This window comes from Chlorocebus sabaeus, chromosome 6 (genome assembly GCF_047675955.1).
Source record: "Chlorocebus sabaeus isolate Y175 chromosome 6, mChlSab1.0.hap1, whole genome shotgun sequence".
In the NCBI taxonomy this organism is placed as follows: Eukaryota; Metazoa; Chordata; class Mammalia; order Primates; family Cercopithecidae; genus Chlorocebus; species Chlorocebus sabaeus.
Genome location: NC_132909.1, coordinates 47781274 through 47802930, shown reverse-complemented (window position 1 = coordinate 47802930; position 21657 = coordinate 47781274). Strand labels below are relative to the sequence as shown.

The window sequence follows — 21657 nt, the reverse complement described above, 5'->3', positions numbered from 1 at the left end:
AGTAGAGATGGGGTTTCACCATGTTGGCCAGCCTGGTTTTGAACTCCTGACCTCAAGTGATCCGTCGCCTCAGCCTCCCAAAGTGCTAGGATCACAGGAGTGAGCCACCACACCCAGATAGCTTTTTCAATCTTGTAGCTATCTTAGGAATAGAATGGGAGGCAGGTTTGCCCTACACAGTTATCAGTTTTACATTTTCCCTTTGGCTTAGTGCTTTGGGGGTCTCAAGATTTATTTTCCTTTCACAATCACGACATGGTTGTTTTACATTATCACGTTTGGGGATGGTTTGTCAAACAGCAGGAGTAATTGGAATTTGGAGGTGAGAGAATTGAGTGGGGAAAGAGTGGCATGGGGAGACCAAGGAAGAGGCTTGGGGTGGGGTGGGTAGTGGGGACAGTCATTGAAACGAATGACACTACGGCTTGCACCAGGTTGAAGCAGTACCTGGGAAGGAGAGAGGGGACACGCGCAAGCTGCGATTTGGAGACAGACGCAAGAGAACTTCCTGGATGTCATCACCCAGAGTCCTATCCAGGGAGGGTGGGTGAGGAGGAAGACCAGGGATCATCACGTCCCATCGAAGCTGGAGCGGATCCGGGCACCCGGAGCCCCCATTCCATCCCCTCCCGGCCCCAGGCAACTACATCTCCCAGCATCGCCCGCTCGGGCCGCGGGAAAGGGAAAGAAAAAAAAAAAAGTTTGGGCCAAGCATTCCCGGAATGTGCTTCCTGCTGGCTCGGGGTGGGGGGCGGGCGGGGAGGCCCGGGCGGGGCGGGGAGGGCGCGGGGCGGCGCGGCCGGAGCCCGGGGCGCGCACTCGGCTCGGCCCGGCCCGGGCCGCAGCATGGCCGAGCCGCTACTCAGGAAAACCTTCTCCCGCCTGCGGGGCCGGGAGAAACTTCCCCGGAAAAAGTCGGACGCCAAGGAGCGCGGTGAGCGGAGATCCGTGGGGGAAAAGAGGGCGCCGAGCCCCGCCCGGCCTAGGAGCGGGGTCCCAGGGCCCCGAGGACAGACGGTGGGGGGGATCAGGGGGAGCCCCCCGCACCCCGCTGCAGACTGCGGTGCCTCCAGCCAGGGGAGGGTAGGGGTCCTGGAAGGAAGGGACTGGGAGGGAGGGGGGCGCGGACCGTTATGTGCAGCTGGCCGAGGATGCCAGCGCTGCGGGCTCCTTGGGAGGCCCGGGAGGGGGCCTCGCCCACGACAGGAAATGGGGCCGCGACTGAGGGCCTGGAGGGTGGAGGGGAGGAGGGGCTGGGAGGCCGGGACACTGGGGCCCAGTCAGGCTGGGCAAGGGGCATCGGAAGCCCTGGAGGCGCAGGATGGGAGATGAGGGGTGCACTCCTGCAAAGGAGAGAGGGGCGGCCCGTCAATCAGAGTAGCTGCCGCCCTCTACCTCCCACCTACTAAGCGGTGACTGCAACTGCGCCTGCCTTAGCCCCAGGAAACTGTGCCCTTTATACAGATGGGGAAACTGAGGCATGGAGCAATGGGGTAATGTGCCCAGGGCCAGTGACTTAAACAGCTCTTTGGGCTTTGCTACCAATAGAGACCCTAGAGGGTAGACATCGGAGGTGACCAGAGGAGGAGTTCAGCAGGGTAGCAAGTAAAGTCCTTAGAGAAACAGCTGCGTGGGATAGGGGGACCCAGGAAGGAAGGAGTTAAAGGAGGAAGGCCAGACCATTCCATGGACGTGCCCCTTCCCCCCAGGCCTTCCCAAAGATTCCCAAGGTTCCCAGGGCAGGGAGAAGGGACAGGGATGCCCAAACACAAACACACACAGGAAACAGCCCAGGACATGAGAGAGGAGAGGAGGGAGGGAAGGGGAAGTCCCAAGGCATTAAGCCTGGGGGGCCTGGCCTGGGCTGAAGGACAAGGGCCCATCCCAGGATGGCGACAGAGTTTGGAAGACAGGAGGGAGGGTAAAAAGGGCAGGGGACTGGGAGTGACTGTGCTGCAGGGAATAGAGAACCCCGCTCCTCACTCCTGAGCACGTAGTGCCTGCTGTGGGCTGTGTACTTTTCCAGAAGGCTCCTGGAAGCCTCCCTGGACATGGAAATCACATCCCCCCATTTCACAGGAGGATACTGAGCCTCAGAGAGGGAAGCGACTTGCCCAAGGCCACACAAGTGCAAAGCTCCATGCCAGTTATTGAGAGGGGAGAGGAAGTGGAGACTGGAACGCAGTACCTACGGGCCCCAGGAAGCCTGACTTAGAACCCTGAGGCGGCAGGGATGGAGTCCCCTTTTGGGATGTCAGGGACTGAGTAGGGGGCGCTCTAAGATGATAACCGAGATCGCTAGCCTGTGGCTGCCTATTCCAACAAAACAGCAGGATCCAAGGAACAGTGACTTATCAGGGGCGGGCCAGGGCTGTACACAACATCCCACCCACTGATCAATTGCACAGGGCTGCTCTGCAGGAAGTGAGGGGCTGGGTCTCACTCCCCTTGCTCTCCACCAGGCCGCCCAGCCCAGCGCCCAGAGCCCAGCCCTCCAGAGCCAGAGCCCCAGGCTCCCGAAGGGTCCCAGGCCAGAGCAGAGGGGCCCCCCAGCCCTGAGGCATCAAGGAGCCCTGCACGGGGGGCCTACCTGCAAAGCCTGGAGCCCAGCAGCCGCCGATGGGTGCTGGGTGGGGCCAAGCCAGCTGAGGACACCTCTTTAGGACCTGGGGTACCTGGCAGTGGAGAGCCCGCCGGCGAGATCTGGTACAACCCCATCCCCGAGGAAGACCCCAGACCTCCAGCACCTGAGCCCCCAGGGCCACAGCCAGGCTCAGTTGAGCCAGAGGGCCTGGCCCCCCAAGGTAAGAACAAGCTTCACATCTCCTTCCCCCAGGTGAGCACCAGCCTCACACCCCCTCCCCCTCAGGGGAGCACCAGCATCACACTCCTTCCCTTCAGGGGAGCACCAGCCTCACACTCCCTCCCCCCAGGGGAGCACCAGCATCACACTCCTTCCCTTCAGGGGAGCACCAGCCTCACACTCCCTCCCCCCAGGGGAGCACCAGCATCACACTCCTTCCCTTCAGGGGAGCACCAGCCTCACACCCCCTCCCCCCAGGGGAGCACCAGCATCACACTCCTTCCCTTCAGGGGAGCACCAGCCTCACACCCCCTCCCCCTCAGGGAAGCATCAGCCTCACACCCTCCTCCCCCCCAGGGGAGCACCAGCCTCAAATTCCTTCCCTTCAGGGGAGCACCAGCCTCACACTTCTTCCCTTCAGGGGAGCACTAGCCTTACACCCTCTCCCCACAGGGAAGCACCAGCCTCACATCCTTGCCCTGTAGGGGAACACCAGGCTCATACCTCTACCCCACAGGGGAGCGTCAGCCTCACACCCCCCACAGGGGAGCACCAGCCTCACACCCTCTCCCTACAGGGGAGCACTAGTCTCATGCCCCTTCCCCATATGGGAGCACTAACCTCACACCCCCCCAACAAGGGAGCGACAGCCTCACACCCTTGCCCTGCAGAGGAGCACCAGGCTCATGCCCCCTCCCCACAGGGGAGCACCAGCTTCACACCCCTTCCCTTCAGGGAAACACCAGCCTCACAGCCCCTCCCCACAGGGAAACGCCAGCCTCACCCTCCTCCCCTAAGCCCAGGTTCCTGGACCCTGAGGTCTGCTCTCCACACAGGTGCAGCCCCTGCCAGCCCCCCAGCCAAAGCCTCCCGCACCAAGTCCCCGGGCCCCGCCAGGCGCCTCTCCATAAAGATGAAGAAGCTGCCGGAACTGCGGCGCCGCCTGAGCCTGCGAGGTCCCCGGGCTGGCAGGGAGCGCGAGAGGGCTGCCCCTGCGGGCTCCGTCATCAGCCGCTACCACCTGGACAGCAGCGTGGGGGGCCCCGGGCGGGCAGCAGGGCCCGGGGGAACCCGGAGCCCGAGGGCCGGTTACCTCAGCGACGGAGACTCACCGGAGCGCCCAGCTGGGCCCCCGTCGCCCACCTCCTTCCGGCCCTACGAGGTGGGTCCCACAGCCCGGGCACCCCCGGCCGCACTCTGGGGCCGCCTCAGCCTGCACCTGTACGGTCTCGGAGGGCTGCGGCCAGCGCCAGGGGCCACCCCCAGAGACCTCTGCTGCCTACTACAAGTGGATGGGGAGGCCCGGGCCCGAACAGGGCCGCTGCGAGGGGGGCCGGACTTCCTGCGGCTGGACCACACGTTCCACCTGGAGCTGGAGGCCGCCAGGCTCCTGCGCGCCCTGGTGCTTGCATGGGACCCTGGCGTGAGAAGGCACCGGCCCTGTGCCCAGGGCACCGTGCTGCTGCCCACGGTCTTCCGAGGTAGGACATGTGGCTGCAGGGGAGGAGGGGCAGGGACCCCCAAACCCCACCGCCACCCCCCGCAGGTGCCTAGGGGGCTAGGCTCCGGGCAGAAGGTGTGACCTGGAGTGGGGAGGCTGGGGGGTACATGAAGCTTCAGAGTACCCGGCTCAGGCCCTTGTGTCCTCAGGGTGCCAGGCCCAACAGCTGGCCGTGCGCCTGGAGCCCCAGGGGCTGCTCTATGCCAAGCTGACCCTGTCGGAGCAGCAGGAAGCCCCTGCCACAGCTGAGCCCCGCGTCTTCGGGCTGCCCCTGCCACTGCTGGTGGAGCGGGAGCGGTCCCCCGGCCAGGTGCCCCTCATCATCCAGAAGTGCGTTGGGCAGATCGAGCGCCGAGGGCTGCGGGTGAGCACCCACCCCACTCCACCCCTCTGGCCCCCAGACCTCAGACCCACTCTTCAGGACACCCTATGTACAGATGCCAGACCCCTACCCCAGGCCTGAGCCACTCCTAGCTCCAATCCCAGCCTAGACAAGGGCAGAAGGCCCCCCCTTGACTATAGTACCCTGGGCAGAACCCATGGGTCATCCATCGATTTAATAACAGGATCCAAGCCCTCCTGGGGCTCAGAGTCTGATGGGGGAAAAGATACAACTCGAGTCATTCACAAATGTAAAACTAACTGGGACTAGAGTGGGGCGGGGGTGTACCTAGGGTCTGGGAGAGCTTAAAACAAAACCTGGGGTAGTCATGGAAAGCTTCCTGGAAGAAGCATCAGAGTTTCCTAAGTCAGAGGAGGTGGGAGCCAAGACAAGTAGTCCAAGCAGAGGGTTTACAAGGCCAGGTTGTCAAGGTAGTTCCAACCTCCCAGCCCACAGTGTCCATTGCTGCCGTGGCCCAGAATTCCAGTGCTCACCCCACTGGGCCCTGATTAGTCTGTGGTCCCAGCAGGAAGACATTCACTCTCTCTTCCTGCCCCCAGGTAGTGGGACTATACCGTCTATGTGGCTCAGCGGCAGTGAAGAAAGAGCTTCGGGATGCCTTTGAGCGGGACAGTGCAGCGGTCTGCCTATCTGAGGACCTGTACCCCGATATCAATGTCATCACTGGTCAGCATGGCCCCCTCTCCTCTGCCTGCTCACCCCCATTCAATGCCTCACTTCAAGGCCTTGGGGCTCCTCTGGGACCTCACTCCTCCTATCTGACCTTGCTTTCACCCACCTCGTCTTCCCCCTTGTCTGTGCCCCTCCTTGGCCCTAGAAGCCAGTGGTGCCCTGACCAGAGGGGGCCCTGTGTTCACAGGCATCCTCAAGGATTATCTTCGAGAGTTGCCCACTCCGCTCATCACCCAGCCCCTGTATCAGGTGGTACTGGAGGCCATGGCTCGGGACCCCCCAAACAGAGCTCCCCCCACCACTGAGGGCACCCGAGGGCTTCTCAGCTGCCTGCCGGATGTGGAAAGAGTGAGTTGGGCCTGGTGGGCATGATGGGACCTGAGAGTGGGCTCATTCCAATAGAATGTTTCACCCATGGCTGGGCCTGCGATGGGCATGAGCCGGCAGCAGCATCATATCCCCAAGAAATAGGTGCTATTAGCATCCCACTTCATAGATTTGGAAACTGAGGCCCAAAGCAGGTGAGTGAGCTACCCAAGGTCACACAGCCAGGATGTGTCAAAAATGCACGCTGAATGCTGGTCTTTCAACCTACAAGGGAGGTTCCTGGCTGAGGGAACCTAGACAAGTTCCATCCCTCTCTGTGCTTCAATACCTTCCTCTTTAAAATGGGATTCATGGCAGCTTTGCCTTTCCAATGCTTAGTTGCCTTTGGCTTCAGTCTTCCCTCCAACGAAATAGGCTCATAATACTAATACCTAATGATTAATAGTCTGAACCCGACCACATCCCAGCTATGAGACTGAACCTGCTTCCTTACTCCAGCCACCTTAGTCTCTTGCAGGTAGGTGCCACAGGGACCTGACTTTGTCTGACTTAAATCCTCTCAACCCTCTCCCAGGCCACGCTGACGCTTCTCCTGGACCACCTGCGCCTTGTCTCCTCCTTCCATGCCTACAACCGCATGACCCCACAGAATCTGGCCGTGTGCTTTGGGCCTGTGCTGCTGCCGGCACGCCAGGCACCCACAAGGCCTCGTGCCCGCAGCTCCGGCCCAGGCCTCGCCAGTGCAGTGGACTTCAAGCGCCACATCGAAGTGCTGCACTACCTGCTGCAGTCTTGGCCAGGTGAGCTCATGCCCAGGGCCTGCACCACCAATCTGAGCCAGGGTGCTGCAGTGATGCCACCTTAGGGGACCAATCAGTGTCTTGGGCTTGAAGCAGGCTACGTCCCCTCATGGAGTAAACTGGTACCTGGTTGCCTCAGCAACCAGTTCAGATCCAACCAATCTATCTGTTTTGTCTTTTTTTAATTATTATTATTATTTTGTAAAGACAGGGTTTCTCTATACTGCCCAAGCTGGTCTCAAACTCATGATCTCAAGCCCTCCTCCTGCCTCAGCCTCCCAAAGTACTGGGATTATAAACTGAATCACTTTGCCCCATGGAGCTGATTCATCTTTATTTATTTATTTTTATTTTTTTTGAGATCTCTCTCTGTCACCGAGGCTGCAGTGCAGTGGTGCGATCTCGGCTCACTGCAAGCTCTGCCTCCAGGGTTCATGCCATTCTCCTGCCTCAGCCTCCCGAGTAGCTGGGACTACGGGCGCCCGCCACCACGCCCGGCTAATTTTTTGTATTTTTTTTTTTAGTAGAGACAGGGTTTCACCGTGTTAGCCAGGATGGTCTTGATCTCCTGACCTCGTGATCCACCCACCTCGGCCTCCCAGAGTGCTGGGATTACAGGCGTGAGCCACCGCGCCCGGCCAGTCCTGGCTAATTTTTATATTTTAAGTAGAGAGGGGGTTTCACTGTGTTAGCCAGGCTGGTCTTGAACTCCTGACCTCAAGTGATCCACCCACTTCAGTCCTCCCAAAGTGCTAGGATTACAGGCACGCACTACCAGTCCTAGCTAATTTTTTTTGTATTTTTAGTAGAGACGGGGTTTCACGGTGTTGGCCAGCTGGTCTTGAACTCCTGACCTCAAGTGATCCGCCTGCCTCAGGCCTCCCAAAGTGCTGGGATTACAGGCATGATCCAGGGCACCTGCCGCTATCCATCTTTGATGCAGTCAGAGGCCCTGCCTCTTGACATGCAAATCAGAGGTCTAGTCGCCTAAGCAACCAGTTCTAGCTCCACCGGTGAAACCCTGAAACGGTCGAAGGCCTCTTTCCACAGGCCAATCAGGAGCCTAGCTCCCTAAGCAGCCAATCAGAGGTCGGCTGTCGCCTCTGTGTATGACCCGCCCTGTCTCCCTTCAGATCCCCGCCTGCCCGGAGAAGCTCCAGATGTCGCGCCGTACTTACGACCCAAACGACAACCACCTCTGCACTTGCCGCTGGCAGACCCCGAAGTGGTGACTCGGCCCCGCGGCCGAGGAGGCCCTGAGAGCCCCCCGAGCAACCGCTATGCCGGCGACTGGAGCGTTTGCGGGCGGGACTTCCTGTCTTGTGGGCGGGACTTCCTGTCCGGGCCAGACTACGACCACGTGACGGGCAGTGACAGCGAGGACGAGGACGAGGAGATCGGTGAGCGGAGGGTCGCCGCTGACTTCGAAGATGACTTCGATGCACCCTTCAACCCGCACCTGAATCTCAAAGACTTCGACGCCCTCATCCTGGATCTGGAGAGAGAGCTTTCCAAGCAAATCAACGTGTGCCTCTGAGCCAGAGGACAGGGCGGGACCCCGGTTACAAAACTGGGTGCCCGGTGGCGAATGCGGTTCCCTGGTGACCAAGGAGAGTCAGACCTGTTGCTCAGGCCGAGCTCCTGGTTGTTAGGGAGTTACCATGGGACCAGTCGCATGTATGGCTGAGGCTCATTCCCCGTTTCCAGGGCCCAGTATTTGGACACTAGTTGCGAAGTCTGGGTACTGGGGATTTTAGGGACCAGAGGTTGTGACCATCTTCCCTGAGCACCAAGGGCTTCCCCTTTTGTTGCCAAAAAGGCAGTTCTCGCGCTTGCTAGGCTGGCCTCTCTTGCCTCCCCTTGGCCGGGTCAACACCAGTTACGGTGTGCATTGCTCTGGAGTGGTGAGTCACCTCTAGTCGGCCCTCTTGCTGCTGCCAACCAAATCAGTATTAGCTTTGAGCACTGCACTCTTGTTTCTCCCTCCCTTGGACGACACAAGGACTAGCATGAGGCACTGTTTGTGGGAGGCAGCCCCTATCCTGGGTTCCAGCATGGACACAGGGGCAGCCTGGGGCTTATGGAGAAACAGCTGGTTTCCCCCCACCCTTTCCCCGGGAAGACCCCACGATTGGCCTCTAGTCAGCAAATGGAGATAACAGAGTCTGGCCTTTCCAATCCCCATGCCCTCGTCCCCACCCCTGAAAAAAAATTGAGCACTTAAACCCCTCTCTTTTGGAGGGGGCCCCCCAAAGCGTCAGGCTGGGGGCAGTCTGGTACGGAACATATTTATTGCCTCCATGCATGTGTGTGTGTGTCTGTGAGGACTGGTGTGCGTGGACACGTCTGGAGCAGGCGTGTGGGGCTCTTTCAGGGATCACAGAGGAGGGTGCAATTGGCAGTGCCCAGCCACCCTGAAATCCCCAGTAATGGTGCCTCAGTGGGCCCCAGAGTTCCAGTGGGAGAGTACGGTTCCCTCCTGTCTCCCTCTTCTTTTCCGCACCTCCATCTTTGTGGATAATAAATCAATATGCACAGGTTCTGAGATTGAGTGTGTGGGCCCACGTGGGCCAGAGGTGGTTTATTCAGTCTCCGTAAGAGAGGGGACAAAGGGCACAGTTGGGTCCATGGAGAGGAGGGTTGAAGAGCTCACAAGGGAGCCTCTCTGAGCTTTGACCCCTCCATCCCCTCCTCAGGGAGGTTGTGGAATCATCGGGCCTCATGGGATAGGCCCAGGGCAAGCAATGATGAGACTCCAAACCAGCTGGACACAGTCCGGCGGCAGGAAGGCAGCCAAGCATCCTGACCCCACAAGGCCCTATACAGCAATGGAGCCATCGCGGAAGTCCGTCCTCCCAATGAGGATGTTCACCACCACCGGGTGGCCGTCTCGGCACTGCTGCTGGGCATCGTGCAGCACCTTGACCACCTGATCCTCGTTCTCCCCGTGAGAGCAGCAAGCCCCGGGCCCCCAGACCCATGGCTGCCTTGTGATATTCTGAAAGAGGAGATTAAGTCAGATGGTGGCAAGGATTCAGCCCAGCGCACGTGCAGCCAGCCGGGACTGAAACAGCCTCCTGTCCTCCCAGCCTTGCTGAGGCCCCCTCACCAGTGTAGGCCAGGCCACAGGCCACGTTGCTGCCCAGAGACGGCACCTGCTCCCGAGAAATCTGCGTCCAGCCAGCATCATTCCCTACGAGGGCCATCACTGGGATCTACAGGAAGAAGATGAAGGCAGGCTGCAGCCTTCAGCCCCATGACTTGACCAGCGAGAGGACAGAGACAGGGACAGGGCCTCTGCCAGACAGGAGGCTCCCTCCCCACTTCAGCCCACCCCTGGTGACATCTCCCAGAATCCCAGGCCCTAAGCTTCCCTCAGGCCAGCCCAGTCACCTTGTGTCTGACGAACGTATCAAATTCGATGAGGCTATAGCCAAAAGCTCCATCCCCAAACAGGCACCAGACCTGGTGGGGAGGGGACCCAGGGTGGTTAGGGTGGATCAGGGCCCAGAGAGCAGCAAGTCTCCCAACTCCAGTGCTCAACTCCAGTGTCTCACCTCGGCATCCGGCCGGCACAGCTTGGCCCCAAGTGCAAATCCTGCGCCAACTCCCAGAGTCCCAAAGGCCCCTAAGAGGACCAAGAGCAAGTGGGTGTGAAGGCGTCCAGATGGATGGTGCCCACTGCCCCTGGCGGGAGCCCTTCCTTACCAGGATCAAGCCAGCGCAGGGGGCCACGGGGCTGTACCAGATGGGCGGCAGTGCCCACAAAGTCCCCGCCATCCACCACCAGAATTGAGTTGTCAGGTAGCGTTTCCTCCACCAGCTGCAGCACCCGCACTGGGTTCAGGTGCTGGGCCACAGGCATCGCTGCCTTCTCCCTGCAACAGGACAGCGAAGGTCACCAGCGTTGGCAGCAGTGTCTGCCGGGAACCCCCTGCCCACATCCACTCCACCCAGGCCCCACCGAAAGGTCTGCTCCTTCTGCCGGTCAGCTTCCCGCAGCTCCTCCACCCAGTCTGGGGCCCATGTCTGGCCCTGAAGGCCCTCCACCAGCTTCAGCACGAAGGAACCCACATCTCCTGGGGAAGGAAGAGGACACAGCTGTGGGGAGCTGGCTTCCTCCTGTTCTTCCAGCACCAGAAGCCTCAAAACAGCAGGAAGCCAGCAGCAGCACCGGAGCAGGCAGATGGGAAGCAGGCCAGGGGTGCTCCTAGGAAAAAAAACAGGTGAAACACCCCAGAACCAGGGGAAGGCAGTCCAGGTGAAAAGGGAGGACAAGACCCAAGAAACAAGAGTTAAGGAGCACAAGGCAGGTGACAAACCCAAGCTGGCCTCGTCCCCTCCCTCTACCTCCTTCTGCCTGGGAAACAATGGAAAGAGCTACATCCACCAAGCACATCTGTCAATTCCAGGCACGTGGAAGCGCACGGCAAACGTTACTGAAGTGAACTAACAAATAGCCCGTGATGTATTTTTCACCACCCCATTTTTCAAATGATCAAATAGAGGCTCCGAGAAGGTGAGGTTCTCCCGCTGTTCATCTCCAGTTCAGGCCTCCTCGTTTCTGTCCTGGCCATTTTTAGCAGACCCCCTGGCCTCCACCCGGCCCCCTTCCGGCCTGCCGTCCACGGCTGCTGAGGGGACCTTCCCAACACAGATGCAACGGTGCCACTTCTCTGCTTAACACAAGAGCGTCCTGTGGCCTAGGCTGCAGAGGAGTCAACATCCTCAGAACAATGAACAAGTTCAAGTCCAAGGGGACTCAAATAAGGAGAGGGCATAGATACAGCAGGAAGACAGAGAGGCTAAGGGGCCAAAGAGTGTGCTCTGTCCTGAGGGCAGTGGGCAGTGTGGGAGGGAACGTAATCACATGCATGTTTTCAAGCTTCCCTCTGTGTCCACCCCACCATCTGTTCCTACAGAAGCATCGATTAGGCTGGGCGCAGTAGCTCTGGTCTGTAATCTCAGCACTTTGAGAGGCCGAGGCAGGAGGATCACTTGAGGCCAGGAGTTCGACACCAGCCTGGGCAATATAGTGAGATGCTGATTCCACAAAAAAAAAAAAAAATTAAAAATTAGCCTGGCGTGGTGGTGCACACTTGTAGTCCCAGCTACTCAGGAGGTTCAGGTGGGAGGATTGCTTTGAACCTGGGAGTTGGAGGCTGCAGTGAGCTGTGATCGCACTACTGCATGCCAGCCTAGGTGACAGAGCAAGACCTCATCTCTAAAAAATAAAAATAAAAAAATTTTAAAAAAGAAGCATTCATCAGTTTGAGGGCCAATTATTTATCTCTGGTTGATAGGCTGCGCCCTAGGGCAAGGTCTGGGCCTCGATCACCATACCAGGTTCAAGCCAGCTGCAGCAGAAACCAGGAGGAGAGGGACCGGGAGGAGCACATATGTGTACAGGGGGATTAGGGGGCTCACCCTGCACAGCCTCCTGGGGCTTCCAGAAGACGTCTGAGTTGAGCAACATATCTTCCCGGTTACGATTGACAATGATGATCTTGCTGCTGTGGCTGAGGACACGGCCATACGATAGGCGAAAGTCGCACACGGTCCCTGGGGTGGAGGACAGGAATGCAGTGGGTAGAGGCCCCATGTCCTCTACCTTACTTGATCCATTGTGGTGGACTGGATGCAGAAGACTCCCTGTTCCTCACCGAGTCTCCTTGCACCTGTGCCACCTGCAGTGACCTTGCAGTTCCCCACACCCCCTGAATCTGGGCTGGCCTCATGACATGCTTTGGCCAACAGGATAGGGCAGAGGCGGGTTGTATTTTCCCAGAATGGCCACAATATCTCCCACCCTACATCCACTTGTACAAGGTCACCTTGACATGCCTCCCATGGAGAGAGGTGCAGCCTGGGTCCCCTTTCCTTGAATCAGGTGGCAGAAGTGACATAGCATGACACCCGAGGCTGGGTCAGAAGAGATGCAGTTTCTTGTTCACTCTTAGAGGCCTGGGTGGGGCCAAGGAATGTGCTCTGTCTGCGAAGTCTGATTACCCCGAGGCCATCATGCTGGGAGGAAACCCGAACCACAAGGAGAGGCCTGTGTAGTTGCCCTAGTCCACAGCCCCAGCAACAGTTGGCATCAATTGCAAGACTTCTGAGTGAAGACACCTCCAGATGACTCAGGACCCCCTCCCCCATTCCTGCAGACTCTACTTCAAGAAGCCACACAGCCTCCACTCTCTCTCTCGAATAACCACACTCTCCCAGCCCCATAGTTTTCTCATCCTTCACCAAGTCGGCTGGCCCAGGCTAGCCTACTGGAGGATGAGAAACAAGGGGGCCATGGAGACAGGGATGAAGAACTCTATGACCCCAGCTGAAGCCATCCCAGACCAGCTGCAGGGCCAGCCAATCCCCATACAGGTGAGTGAGCCCAGCCTGGATCAGCACAGCTGCCTTCCTGCCTAACCCAAGAGCAGACTCACAATTGAGCCCAGTCAAAACCACAGCTACCACCTACCTTATAGGTGGGTCTTGAGAAATCAGAAATGCATTTTTAGCCATTGAGTTTGGGGATGGTTGTTACAGGGCAGTAGCTAACTGACACACCTATTATGTGTCTGGTAGGGTTCAAAGCACTCTATGTGAAAATGTGTATCAAGTACAGTAGGTGCCCACTAGATGTTCATCCTCCTTTGTGTGAAGCTGGGTAACAGGGTGAGGGGGTTCATGGGGGAAGGAGGGAAAGGAAGAGGCTCAGGCCCACCTGCTAGAACAATGACATCTGCCTTCTTCAGGGCCGCACTGCGGTTCTCCCGGATGTGGAGGGGGTGGTTGCGGCCTAACAGCCCCCGTGCCATCCCCCCGAGGAAGCAGGGAACACCCAGGGTCTCCACGGCAGCCCTAGGAGTCCAGGCAGAGCAGAAGTCAGTGTGGCCGGGGCCTCCCGCCTCCCCAAGAGCACCCAAGGACCGGGAACTGGGAACGTGAAAACAAGGGCAGGGCTGGGGCTTCTCACCGAAGCTTGTCGGCAGACTTCGGGGTGAGCAGGGCCTGACTCCCTAGCACCATTAGGGGCCTCTTGGCCCGGCTCAGGATCTCCACACAGCGCTGAACCTGGGGCGAGAGGTGGGGCTCAAAGGATTGTCTTTTTATGTTGGTTTTTTTTTTTTTTGAGACACAGTTTCACTCTGTTGCTCAGGATGGAGTGCAGTGGCGTGATCTCAGCTCATTGCTGAGATCCCAGGTTCAAATGATTCTCCTGCCTCAGCCTCCAGAGTAGCTGGGATTACAGGCACATGCCACCATGCCTGGCTAACTTTTGTATTTTCAGTAGAGAGGGTTTCACCATGTTGGCCAGGCTAGTTTGAACTCCTGGCCTCAAGTGATTCGCCCACCTCGGCCTCCCTAAGTGCTGGGATTACCACTGTGAGCCACCGCGTCCGACCAAAGGGCCACCCTTGAGTCGCCATGAACGACCCAAGATCAAGGCCCCAATACTGACTCAGGGAGAGGGTCAGGGGGCCCTGCTGGGTAGGGTCCTCAGACAAAAAAAGAGAGGTAATTCACCTGCTGCGGGGAAGCCTGGGGGATGTCCAGGGGCAGCGGTCCCTCGGGCTGAGGCTCCCATGCCCCCGCAAAGAGGTTGGCCAGGTAATTCTCTAAATACCTGCAAGAGGGAGGGGAAAGAACCAAGTTTCCAGAATGAACTACAAGGATTCCAGGATCTGAGGGAGGAGAGGGGCCGGGAAAAGGGCCAGGAGAAAAGCCAGGAGCAAAGTGACATGGGGACAGGGATAGGGAGTAAGAAACCTCAGGGGCAGACGAACCCTGGTGGCCAGGTCTCCAGCGGCCTGTTTCCCCTCGGTAGCCTCTGGGGTCCACCCTAACTCCACGTAGACCCTCAGAAGCAAGGAAAGCAGGCTCAGCATGCCAGGATTAAGCCTGTGGGTCCAACAGATGTGCACTCAAGTCCTGGCTCTGTCACTTCCTAGCTGTGCGACTTAGGGCAAGTGACTTCACCCTTCTGAGCTTCTTGCCTCTGTCAATGTAAATATGAACCTCCCTCTCCAGGTTCAAGGATTTGTCCATTTAGGTCATGAGGCACTTTGCGTAACACTCGATCCATGGGAGTTCTGAACACTATCCTCTCCTGCTTTAAACAGGACCTTCTGGTCTCCTTGCTCATTGGGCCCCAGGGCCCCAACTTTCCTGAAGGACCTGTGCAGGGCCCTGGAGACACAAAGATAGATCCTGCCCAGCCCTGCCCTCAGGGGACGCTCTATCCAGCCAGAGAGAGACGCACGGGCATTGGCAGGAAACAGTCGGAGCTCAGAGCCAGAAGCCTCTGCTTTCACTGTCAAGGACAGGCTGAGACAGCACAGAAGCAGCCAAGGATGGAACCGTGGGAAACCCTGCAAGTAAAGAAAAGGCAAGGGAGGCTAAGGCGGGAGGACTGCTCGAGGCCAGGAGTTCAAGGCTGTGGTGAGCTATGATCATACCACTGCACTTCAGCCTGGGTGATAGAGCGAGACCCTGTCTCAAAACAAAACAAAAAAAGGCAAGATAAGAGATAGCCTTGTGAGAGGCAGCCCGAGAAAGGGGCAAGGAGGAGGAGAAGGGGGGGGACTGACTGGGAATTGAAACCTCATCTCTACTAAAAATACAAAAATTAGCTGGGCATGGTGGACTGCACCTGCAATCCCAGCTACTCGGGGAGCTGAATCGCTTGAACCCAGCAGGTGGAGGTTGCAGTGAGCCGAGATCGCACTACTGCGCTCCAACCTGGGGGACAAAGACTCCGTCTCAAAAAAATAAAGAATGAGGCCATAGAACAAAATCACTACTGCCTGAGCTGACCCTCAGGGGCTTCACACACATCCAGAGTACCTGACTACCGTGTCCACTGGTGATGCCCCGTGCCTGTCCGGGAACCTGGCACATGGCTGCTGCTCGCTAAATGTATGGAAAGGAAGGGCCGAGGACAGGCAAAGGGAAGGGACTGAGGGGAAGGGAGAGAAGTAGGAAGATAGAGGAAGAGGAGGAGGAGAAAGGAGGAAAAAGAGGAGAACAGGCCACTCGTAGTGGCTTATGTCTGTAATCCCAACACTTTGGGAGGCTGAGGAGTGTGGGGAAAAGAAAGAGAGATCAGACTGTTACTGTGTCTATATGGAAAGAAGTAGACATAAGAGACTCCATTTTGTTCTGTATTTGAGATGCTGTTAATCTGTAACCCTACCCCCAACCCTGTCCTTGCAAGAGACATGTGCTGTGGTGACTCAAGGTTTAACGGATTTGGGGCTATGCAGGGTGTGCTTTGTTAAACTAGTGCCTGAAGGCAGTATGCTTGTTAAGTCATCACCATTCTGTTAATCTCAAGTACCCAGGGACACATAGACTGCGGAAGGTCGCAGGGACCTCTGCCTAGGAAAGCTAGGTATTGTCCAAGGTTTCTCCCCATGTGACAGTCTGAAATATGGCCTCGTGGGAAGGGAAAGACCTAATCGTCCCCCAGCCTGACACCCGGGTGTGCTGAGGAGGACTAGTATAAGAGGAAAGAAGGCCTCTTGGCAGTTGAGATAGAGAAAAGCATCTGTCTCCTGCCCATCCCTGGGCAATGGAACATCTCAGTGTAAAACCCGATTATATGTTCTATTTACTGAGAAAGGAGAAAACTGCCTTAGGGCTGAAGGTGTGACATGCTAGCGGAAATGCTGCTCTCTATGCACTAAAAAGGTTTATGGAGATATTCGCATATGCATATCAAGGCACAGCACTTTTCCTTACTCATGTCACAGAGATCTTTATTCACATGTCTTTCTGCTGACCTTCTCCCTACAATGATCCTATCATCCTGCCACTTCCCCTTTTCCAAGATGGTAAAGATAACGATCAATAAATACTGAGGGAACTCAGAGACCGGTGCGGGTGTGGGTCCTCTGTATGCTGCGCGCCGGTCCCCTGGGCCCACTTTTTCTTTCTCTATACTTTGTCTCTGTGTCTCATTTCTTTTCTCAAGTCTCTCGTTCCATCTAATGAGAAACGCCCACAGGTGTGGAGGGGCAGGTCACCCCTTCAGAGGAGGGTGGATCATTTGAGGTTAAGAGTTCAAGACCAGCCTGGCCAACATGATGAAACCTCGTCTCTACAAAAAATACAAATATTAGCCAAGCGTGGTGGCGGGCAGCTGTAGTCCCAGCTACTCCAGAGGCTGAGGCAGGAGAATCACTTGAACCCGGGAGGTGGAGATTGCAGTGAGCCAAGATTGCGCCACTGCACTCCAGCCTGAGCAACAGAACAAAGACTCTGTCTCAAAAAAAAAAAAAAAAAAAAAAAAGGAAAGGACAAAGATGTGAGGGAAGGAGGAGGAAAGGAGAGGGCTCGAGTCTGGGCTCTGCCACTTTTTTTTTTTTTTTTTTTGAGACAGAGTCTCGCGCTGTCACCCAGGCTCCCAGGCTGGAGTGCCATGGCGTGATCTTTGCTCACTGCAAGCTTCACCTCCCGGGTTCACGCCATTCTCCTGCCTCAGCCTCCCGAGTAACTGGGACTACAGGCGCCCGCCACCATGCGCAGCTTGTTTTTTTTTTTTTTTTTTTTTTTTGTACTTTTAGTAGAGACGGGGTTTCACCGTATTAGCCAGGATGGTCTCGATCTCCTGACCTCGTGATCCACCCACCTCGGCCTCCCAAAGTGCTGGGATTACAGGTGTGAGCCACCGCTCCCGGCCTGGGCTCTGCTACTTCTTAGCTGTGTGACTTTGGGCAAGTGACTTCACCTTTCTGAGCTTCCTCCTCTGTAAATGTAAGAATGAACCTCCTTTCTGAGGTTCAAATCATCCTTAAGGAGGAGGAAAATGGAGAAGACGAGGAGAAAGGGGGGGAGGAAAGGGAGGAGAAGAGGAAGGAAGCGGGAGGAGGAAGAAGAGATGATGGAGGAGAAGAGCTGTACTGAGCCTCTCCCCTCTGCTGCCTCCATGAGGGCCACCTTGCTTTCCCCACCTACCCAATTCATTCCTGCCCCAGGACCTTTGCACATGCTGTTCCTTCTACCAGGAATGCTCTCCCCACATCTGTCTCCTCCCACTCCACAACTGAATCTAAGGAGGATGGACACAGGCTGGAAGCTGCAGGAGAGGGCGGGGGATAGAGGAGGGAATGGCAGTGGTGGGGCTATTCACCAGGAGACCACTCGGCCCACGAGGCCCTTGCGTGGCTTGGCTGGCACCATCTCCTTCTGGACCATGAAGTAGGGGTACAGCACGTCAATGGGCAGCTCCACAAACACCGGACCTGCAGGGGCAGGGAGGACGCTGAGTCCACAACATGTCCCCAGCCCCTCGGCCCCAGCACTGCTCAGCATCACCATCCTCCACCTACCTGGGGTGCCCGACTGGGCGGCAGCCATCGCGGCCCTCAGGGTGGGCACGATGTCCCGCACCCTCCGCACAGACGCACAGAACTTACAGAGTGGCCGGAAAAGGGACAGCTGATCAATGGCCTGGAGCGCACCCCGGTTCTGGCAAAGACAGGGGTGTGGTAGGGTTATCACATGAGCCCTTCAAGCCCCACCTAGGCCCCCACCAGCCCCCAAGGACTGGCTACCTGCAGCAGAGTACTGGCGGCCCCACCCAGAAGCAGGACTGGGGACTGAGCCATCTGAGCATTCTTCACCGCCGTCACCGTGTTGGTGAGGCCAGGGCCTGCTGTCACTGCCGCCACGCCCACCGTTCCTGGAACACAGAGCCCATCACGGCCATGCCTACTCTCTTGGCCATTCTCCCACCTCTGAAAAACCCCAACCCTCACAGACACTGTATCCCACAGTCCAACCACTCCCCAGCCCTCTCCGCAATGCTCTCACCGGACAGGCGGGCCGCAGCATCAGCAGCAAAGACAGCCGTGACTTCATGGCGTGTGTCCACCACACGGATGCCCAGTTTCTCACAGGCCACCAGCAGCGGGGAAATGTGCCCACCGACCAGCGTGAAGATGAACCGCACGCCATGGGCCCTCAGCACAGCGGCCACGTTCTCTCCGCCATGCCGGACGCTTGCCTTGTCCACCTGGGCCCAAGGACAGGTGGAGCAATAAAGTTAAAGGTCGGGGCAGAGGGCAGCTGGGAAAGGGGGCAATCCCCCTGCCCCAGGTAAGGGGGCAGGAGCAGGGTGAGAGGTCAAGAGAAGCTTGGTCTTGGTTAGGCATATATTATACTACACACCAGGCTCAAAGCAAGGCTTAACATCTTATCAGATCCTCTTGTCATTACATCCCTCTTACAGCTGAGGACATCAAGACCTGCCCAAGTAAGATTGAAAGTCCAATAGAACCCACGCTCTTAAGTGCCCCACTGTTACACTGCCTGTCTCCAGGATGGCAGGGCAATCAGGGAGAGAGGAGACGGTTATATAACCCAGGCAGTTTGGCAGGGAGCCATCTGCTGTGACTCCCGACTGTCCTCCAGTATCCCTGCAGGGCCTGGCAGCTGGGCTCCTGATTCCAGCCTCCCTGATACCCTCCTGATAGATGCTAAACAGGCCCCAGGGCTTAGCTGACAGGCTGCCAGCCACCATGTGCCTGGCATAGGAGTGAACTGCTGGCATAGACTGTGCCGAGGCCTCCCAACTCCAGCTGCCTCACAGCCCTACACATCCAAGGCTTGCTTTAAATCTCTGCAAGTCCTGAAGGTCAGTGGCATGACTCTTGGCTAGCAGAGGAAGGATCAGAGAAGGGTTTGGGGAGGGAGAGGTCAAGCTTGGTCCCTGCTAGGAGAGAAAGGGTTAAGAAGGAAGTCTGGGGAAGGGGTAAATTTCAAACAGGTGCAAGGAGTTCGGGGGAAGCCTGTGGGGTCGGCTCTTTCCAAACATGTCACCTAGGGCAAACCACCACACAATCTCTCTGAGCCTCAGCTTCCACTTGCAGAAAATAAGGCAGAAAGAACAGCACCTACTTTCAAGGAAAAGGTTAACGGGTAGGTAAGAAAGTCTACAGTACTGTCAGCAGAGGGCAACTGTTATGAAACTCACTGCCACCCCCTTGCTGGTGCCTGCCCTCTGCCGCATTTATCCCATCCAGTTTAGGGGTGCTGTCCATCTGTTCTGTGAAAAGAGTCACTGGGGAAGGAGGTAGGTGGGGTGCAAGTGCCCGGGCAGCGGCAGCTTCCATGTTCTCTCTCACTAGTGGCAAAGTCCAGGCCCCCATACGCAGCGTGGCAATGGAGACAGGGCCCTGGACACAGCCTCTTACCAGTCCCTCTGGACTAGTCGGGGCTCACTTTCCCACCCTGCACAATGAGTGAGCTGGAAGCAGCACCACGAGGTCCCTCCCTCTTTGACTGCCCCCAGCCCACCTCCCATTCTGTGTCCCGCACCTTGTGCAGCAGCTGATAGAAGAGCCCCAGGCGGTGCGCGGCGCCCAGCAAGGCGGCCACCAGCGTCCCGCAGGCCAGGAGCAGGAAGGAGGGGAATAAGCTCCCGGCAGGGGCGGCGGCCGCGGGGGTCTCCATGAGGTGGCACCTAAGAGAGAAACGGCACTTCCCAGATTTGGGCGCGACAGGGAACCTATCCGGAAGAAATCGCGCCCCCTCTCCCAGCCCGGATTCAGGACCACGCCCCTTGCCGCCAGTTTCTGTGCGGCCACGCCCCCAACCCTGCCAGCCCACGCCCTTTGTGCGCCTAGGCTCGGAGTGAAGCCACGCCTCTCTGTGACAAGGCCACGCCCCTCGCGGGGCTAGCCCCAATCCTGTATGTCACCACCATTCCCACCCAAACTAGCCACCACAGGTCAAAGCGGCGACAACAGCACCACAGAGTTATCTTCCACTTACCTACCTGTCAATGGACAGGCAGAAGCCCGTCCTCTCTTTCCACAACGGGACCCCAAATCTCAGCCCCAGGAGTGAGCCCGCCCCACGGTACGTCACCAAGAGGCACGAGGTCACGCCCCCAGGTTAGCTGGCGCGACCCTCCACGCAAGCCACGCCTCTCCCTTAGAGAGCGCACGGGCCCGAGCCTGGACCCAGACCCCGGGCCACGGGTCGAGGTCACAACGCATCAGGATGTGGTTCTCCCACACCAGCTCGACCCCCGAGGCTATGCACTTTCACCTCCAGGCTATGGCGTTGCCTCCTGTAGAATTCGGCCCCCTCCGTGTCACGTGACCCGGGAGCCCGTCCTTGCCCGGGTCGCCCACTTGGCTCAGCGGCGCCCCGTAGTCCGGCCCGATGCGCATGCGCACAGTCGGAGCCACGCTCCAGGGCCACCCGAAAGAGCCTTGCCTCTACTGGCCGCCTGGCGCACAGACCCCGCCTCCCCTCGCCTTTCATTGGCTCGCACTGCAGGCCTCACACCCATTTTATTTTTTTTAAACCTGGAGGCCACGCCCCCCGGCGGCTTCAGGAGCCCAGACCTTTGGGGGCCCACCTTCCGCAGCCGTCAATTGGTCAAATAATGCAAGCCCGTAGGTTCAGGCCGTCCGAACACAGCTCGCTTTCCACACCAGCGGGGCTGTACCCCTGCACTCTAGCCTGGGCAACAGAGCAAACCGTGTCTCACAAAATAATAATACTTAAAATGGTAAATTTTATGTTATGTATATTTTCCACACTATAAATGAATATTTATGCATATATATGTGTATATTTTTTGTATAATATAGTAGCAAGCAAAGGAACTCAAATTGAGTCACATTCTGTAAAATGCCTAACCAGGCCTCTCCAAAACTGTCAAGGTCATGAAAAACAAAGAAAGACTGAGGCACTGCCACAGACCAGAGGCAGGAAAGGAGATGTGACAAGTAAATTCAATATAGTACCCTGGACTGGATCCAGGAATCAAGAAAAGGACAAATTTGCGGATAAAGCTAGTGAAATCCAAATAAAGTCTGGAATTGAGTTAACAGTAATGAACCAGTGTTAATCTTTTTGTTTCAGTAAATGTATTATGGTTATATAAGATGTCAACATTCAGGGAAGCTGGATAAAGAGTAGATAAAAATTATCTTGCTATCTTTACAGCTTTTCTGTAAAGCTAAAAAAAAAAAAAAAAAAAAGCCTTAGTACCAAGGATACAGTTTTCCAGAGAGAGAGAGAAAGATATTGTAATAGATGTAAATTCTTTCTTGGGAGACAAAGCTTTAACATGCTCCAAGACTAATTATCTGTCCTATCTCTCCCCAGATAAAGAAAGATTGTTGCTAGA

The 21657-nt window shown here is 57.1% G+C and overlaps 2 protein-coding genes across 3 annotated transcripts; one reads left to right on the top strand and one right to left on the bottom strand.

The window, feature by feature from the left end:
* The first annotated feature begins 777 nt into the window (after positions 1–777).
* SYDE1 (synapse defective Rho GTPase homolog 1) lies at positions 778–9053 on the top strand. Of its 2 annotated transcripts, none has more exons than XM_073016849.1 (8): positions 778–934; positions 2664–2804; positions 3640–4284; positions 4454–4668; positions 5247–5373; positions 5567–5727; positions 6281–6506; positions 7640–9053. In XM_073016849.1, exons 1-8 carry the CDS (start codon positions 847–849, stop codon positions 8041–8043), a joined length of 2007 nt encoding a protein of 668 aa, XP_072872950.1. In that variant the 5' UTR covers positions 778–846; the 3' UTR covers positions 8044–9053. The 2 variants fall into 2 exon arrangements, with proteins under 2 accessions (XP_072872950.1, XP_007993756.1); XM_007995565.3 differs by having other exon boundaries at positions 2463–2804.
* A 161-nt stretch (positions 9054–9214) lies between these two features.
* ILVBL (ilvB acetolactate synthase like) lies at positions 9215–20685 on the bottom strand. The gene is given in 17 exon segments (XM_007995566.3): positions 9215–9450; positions 9452–9504; positions 9616–9721; positions 9900–9971; positions 10064–10134; positions 10215–10384; positions 10471–10585; positions 11934–12068; positions 13231–13367; positions 13483–13580; positions 14034–14133; positions 17641–17752; positions 17840–17978; positions 18065–18192; positions 18324–18525; positions 19830–19974; positions 20565–20685. Coding segments are annotated over 16 exon segments (1899 nt in total). The 5' UTR covers positions 19965–19974; positions 20565–20685; the 3' UTR covers positions 9215–9324.
* Positions 20686–21657: the final 972 nt, after the last annotated feature.

Coding starts and splice junctions, on each gene's coding strand:
- SYDE1 (XM_007995565.3), top strand. CDS start 847: ATGGCCGAGCCGCTACTCAGGAAAACCTTCTCCCGCCTGCGGGGCCGG. Junction 935..2,462: donor GTCGGACGCCAAGGAGCGCG/GTGAGCGGAGAT, acceptor GCTCTCCACCAG/GCCGCCCAGCCCAGCGCCCA. Junction 4,285..4,453: donor GCTGCCCACGGTCTTCCGAG/GTAGGACATGTG, acceptor TTGTGTCCTCAG/GGTGCCAGGCCCAACAGCTG.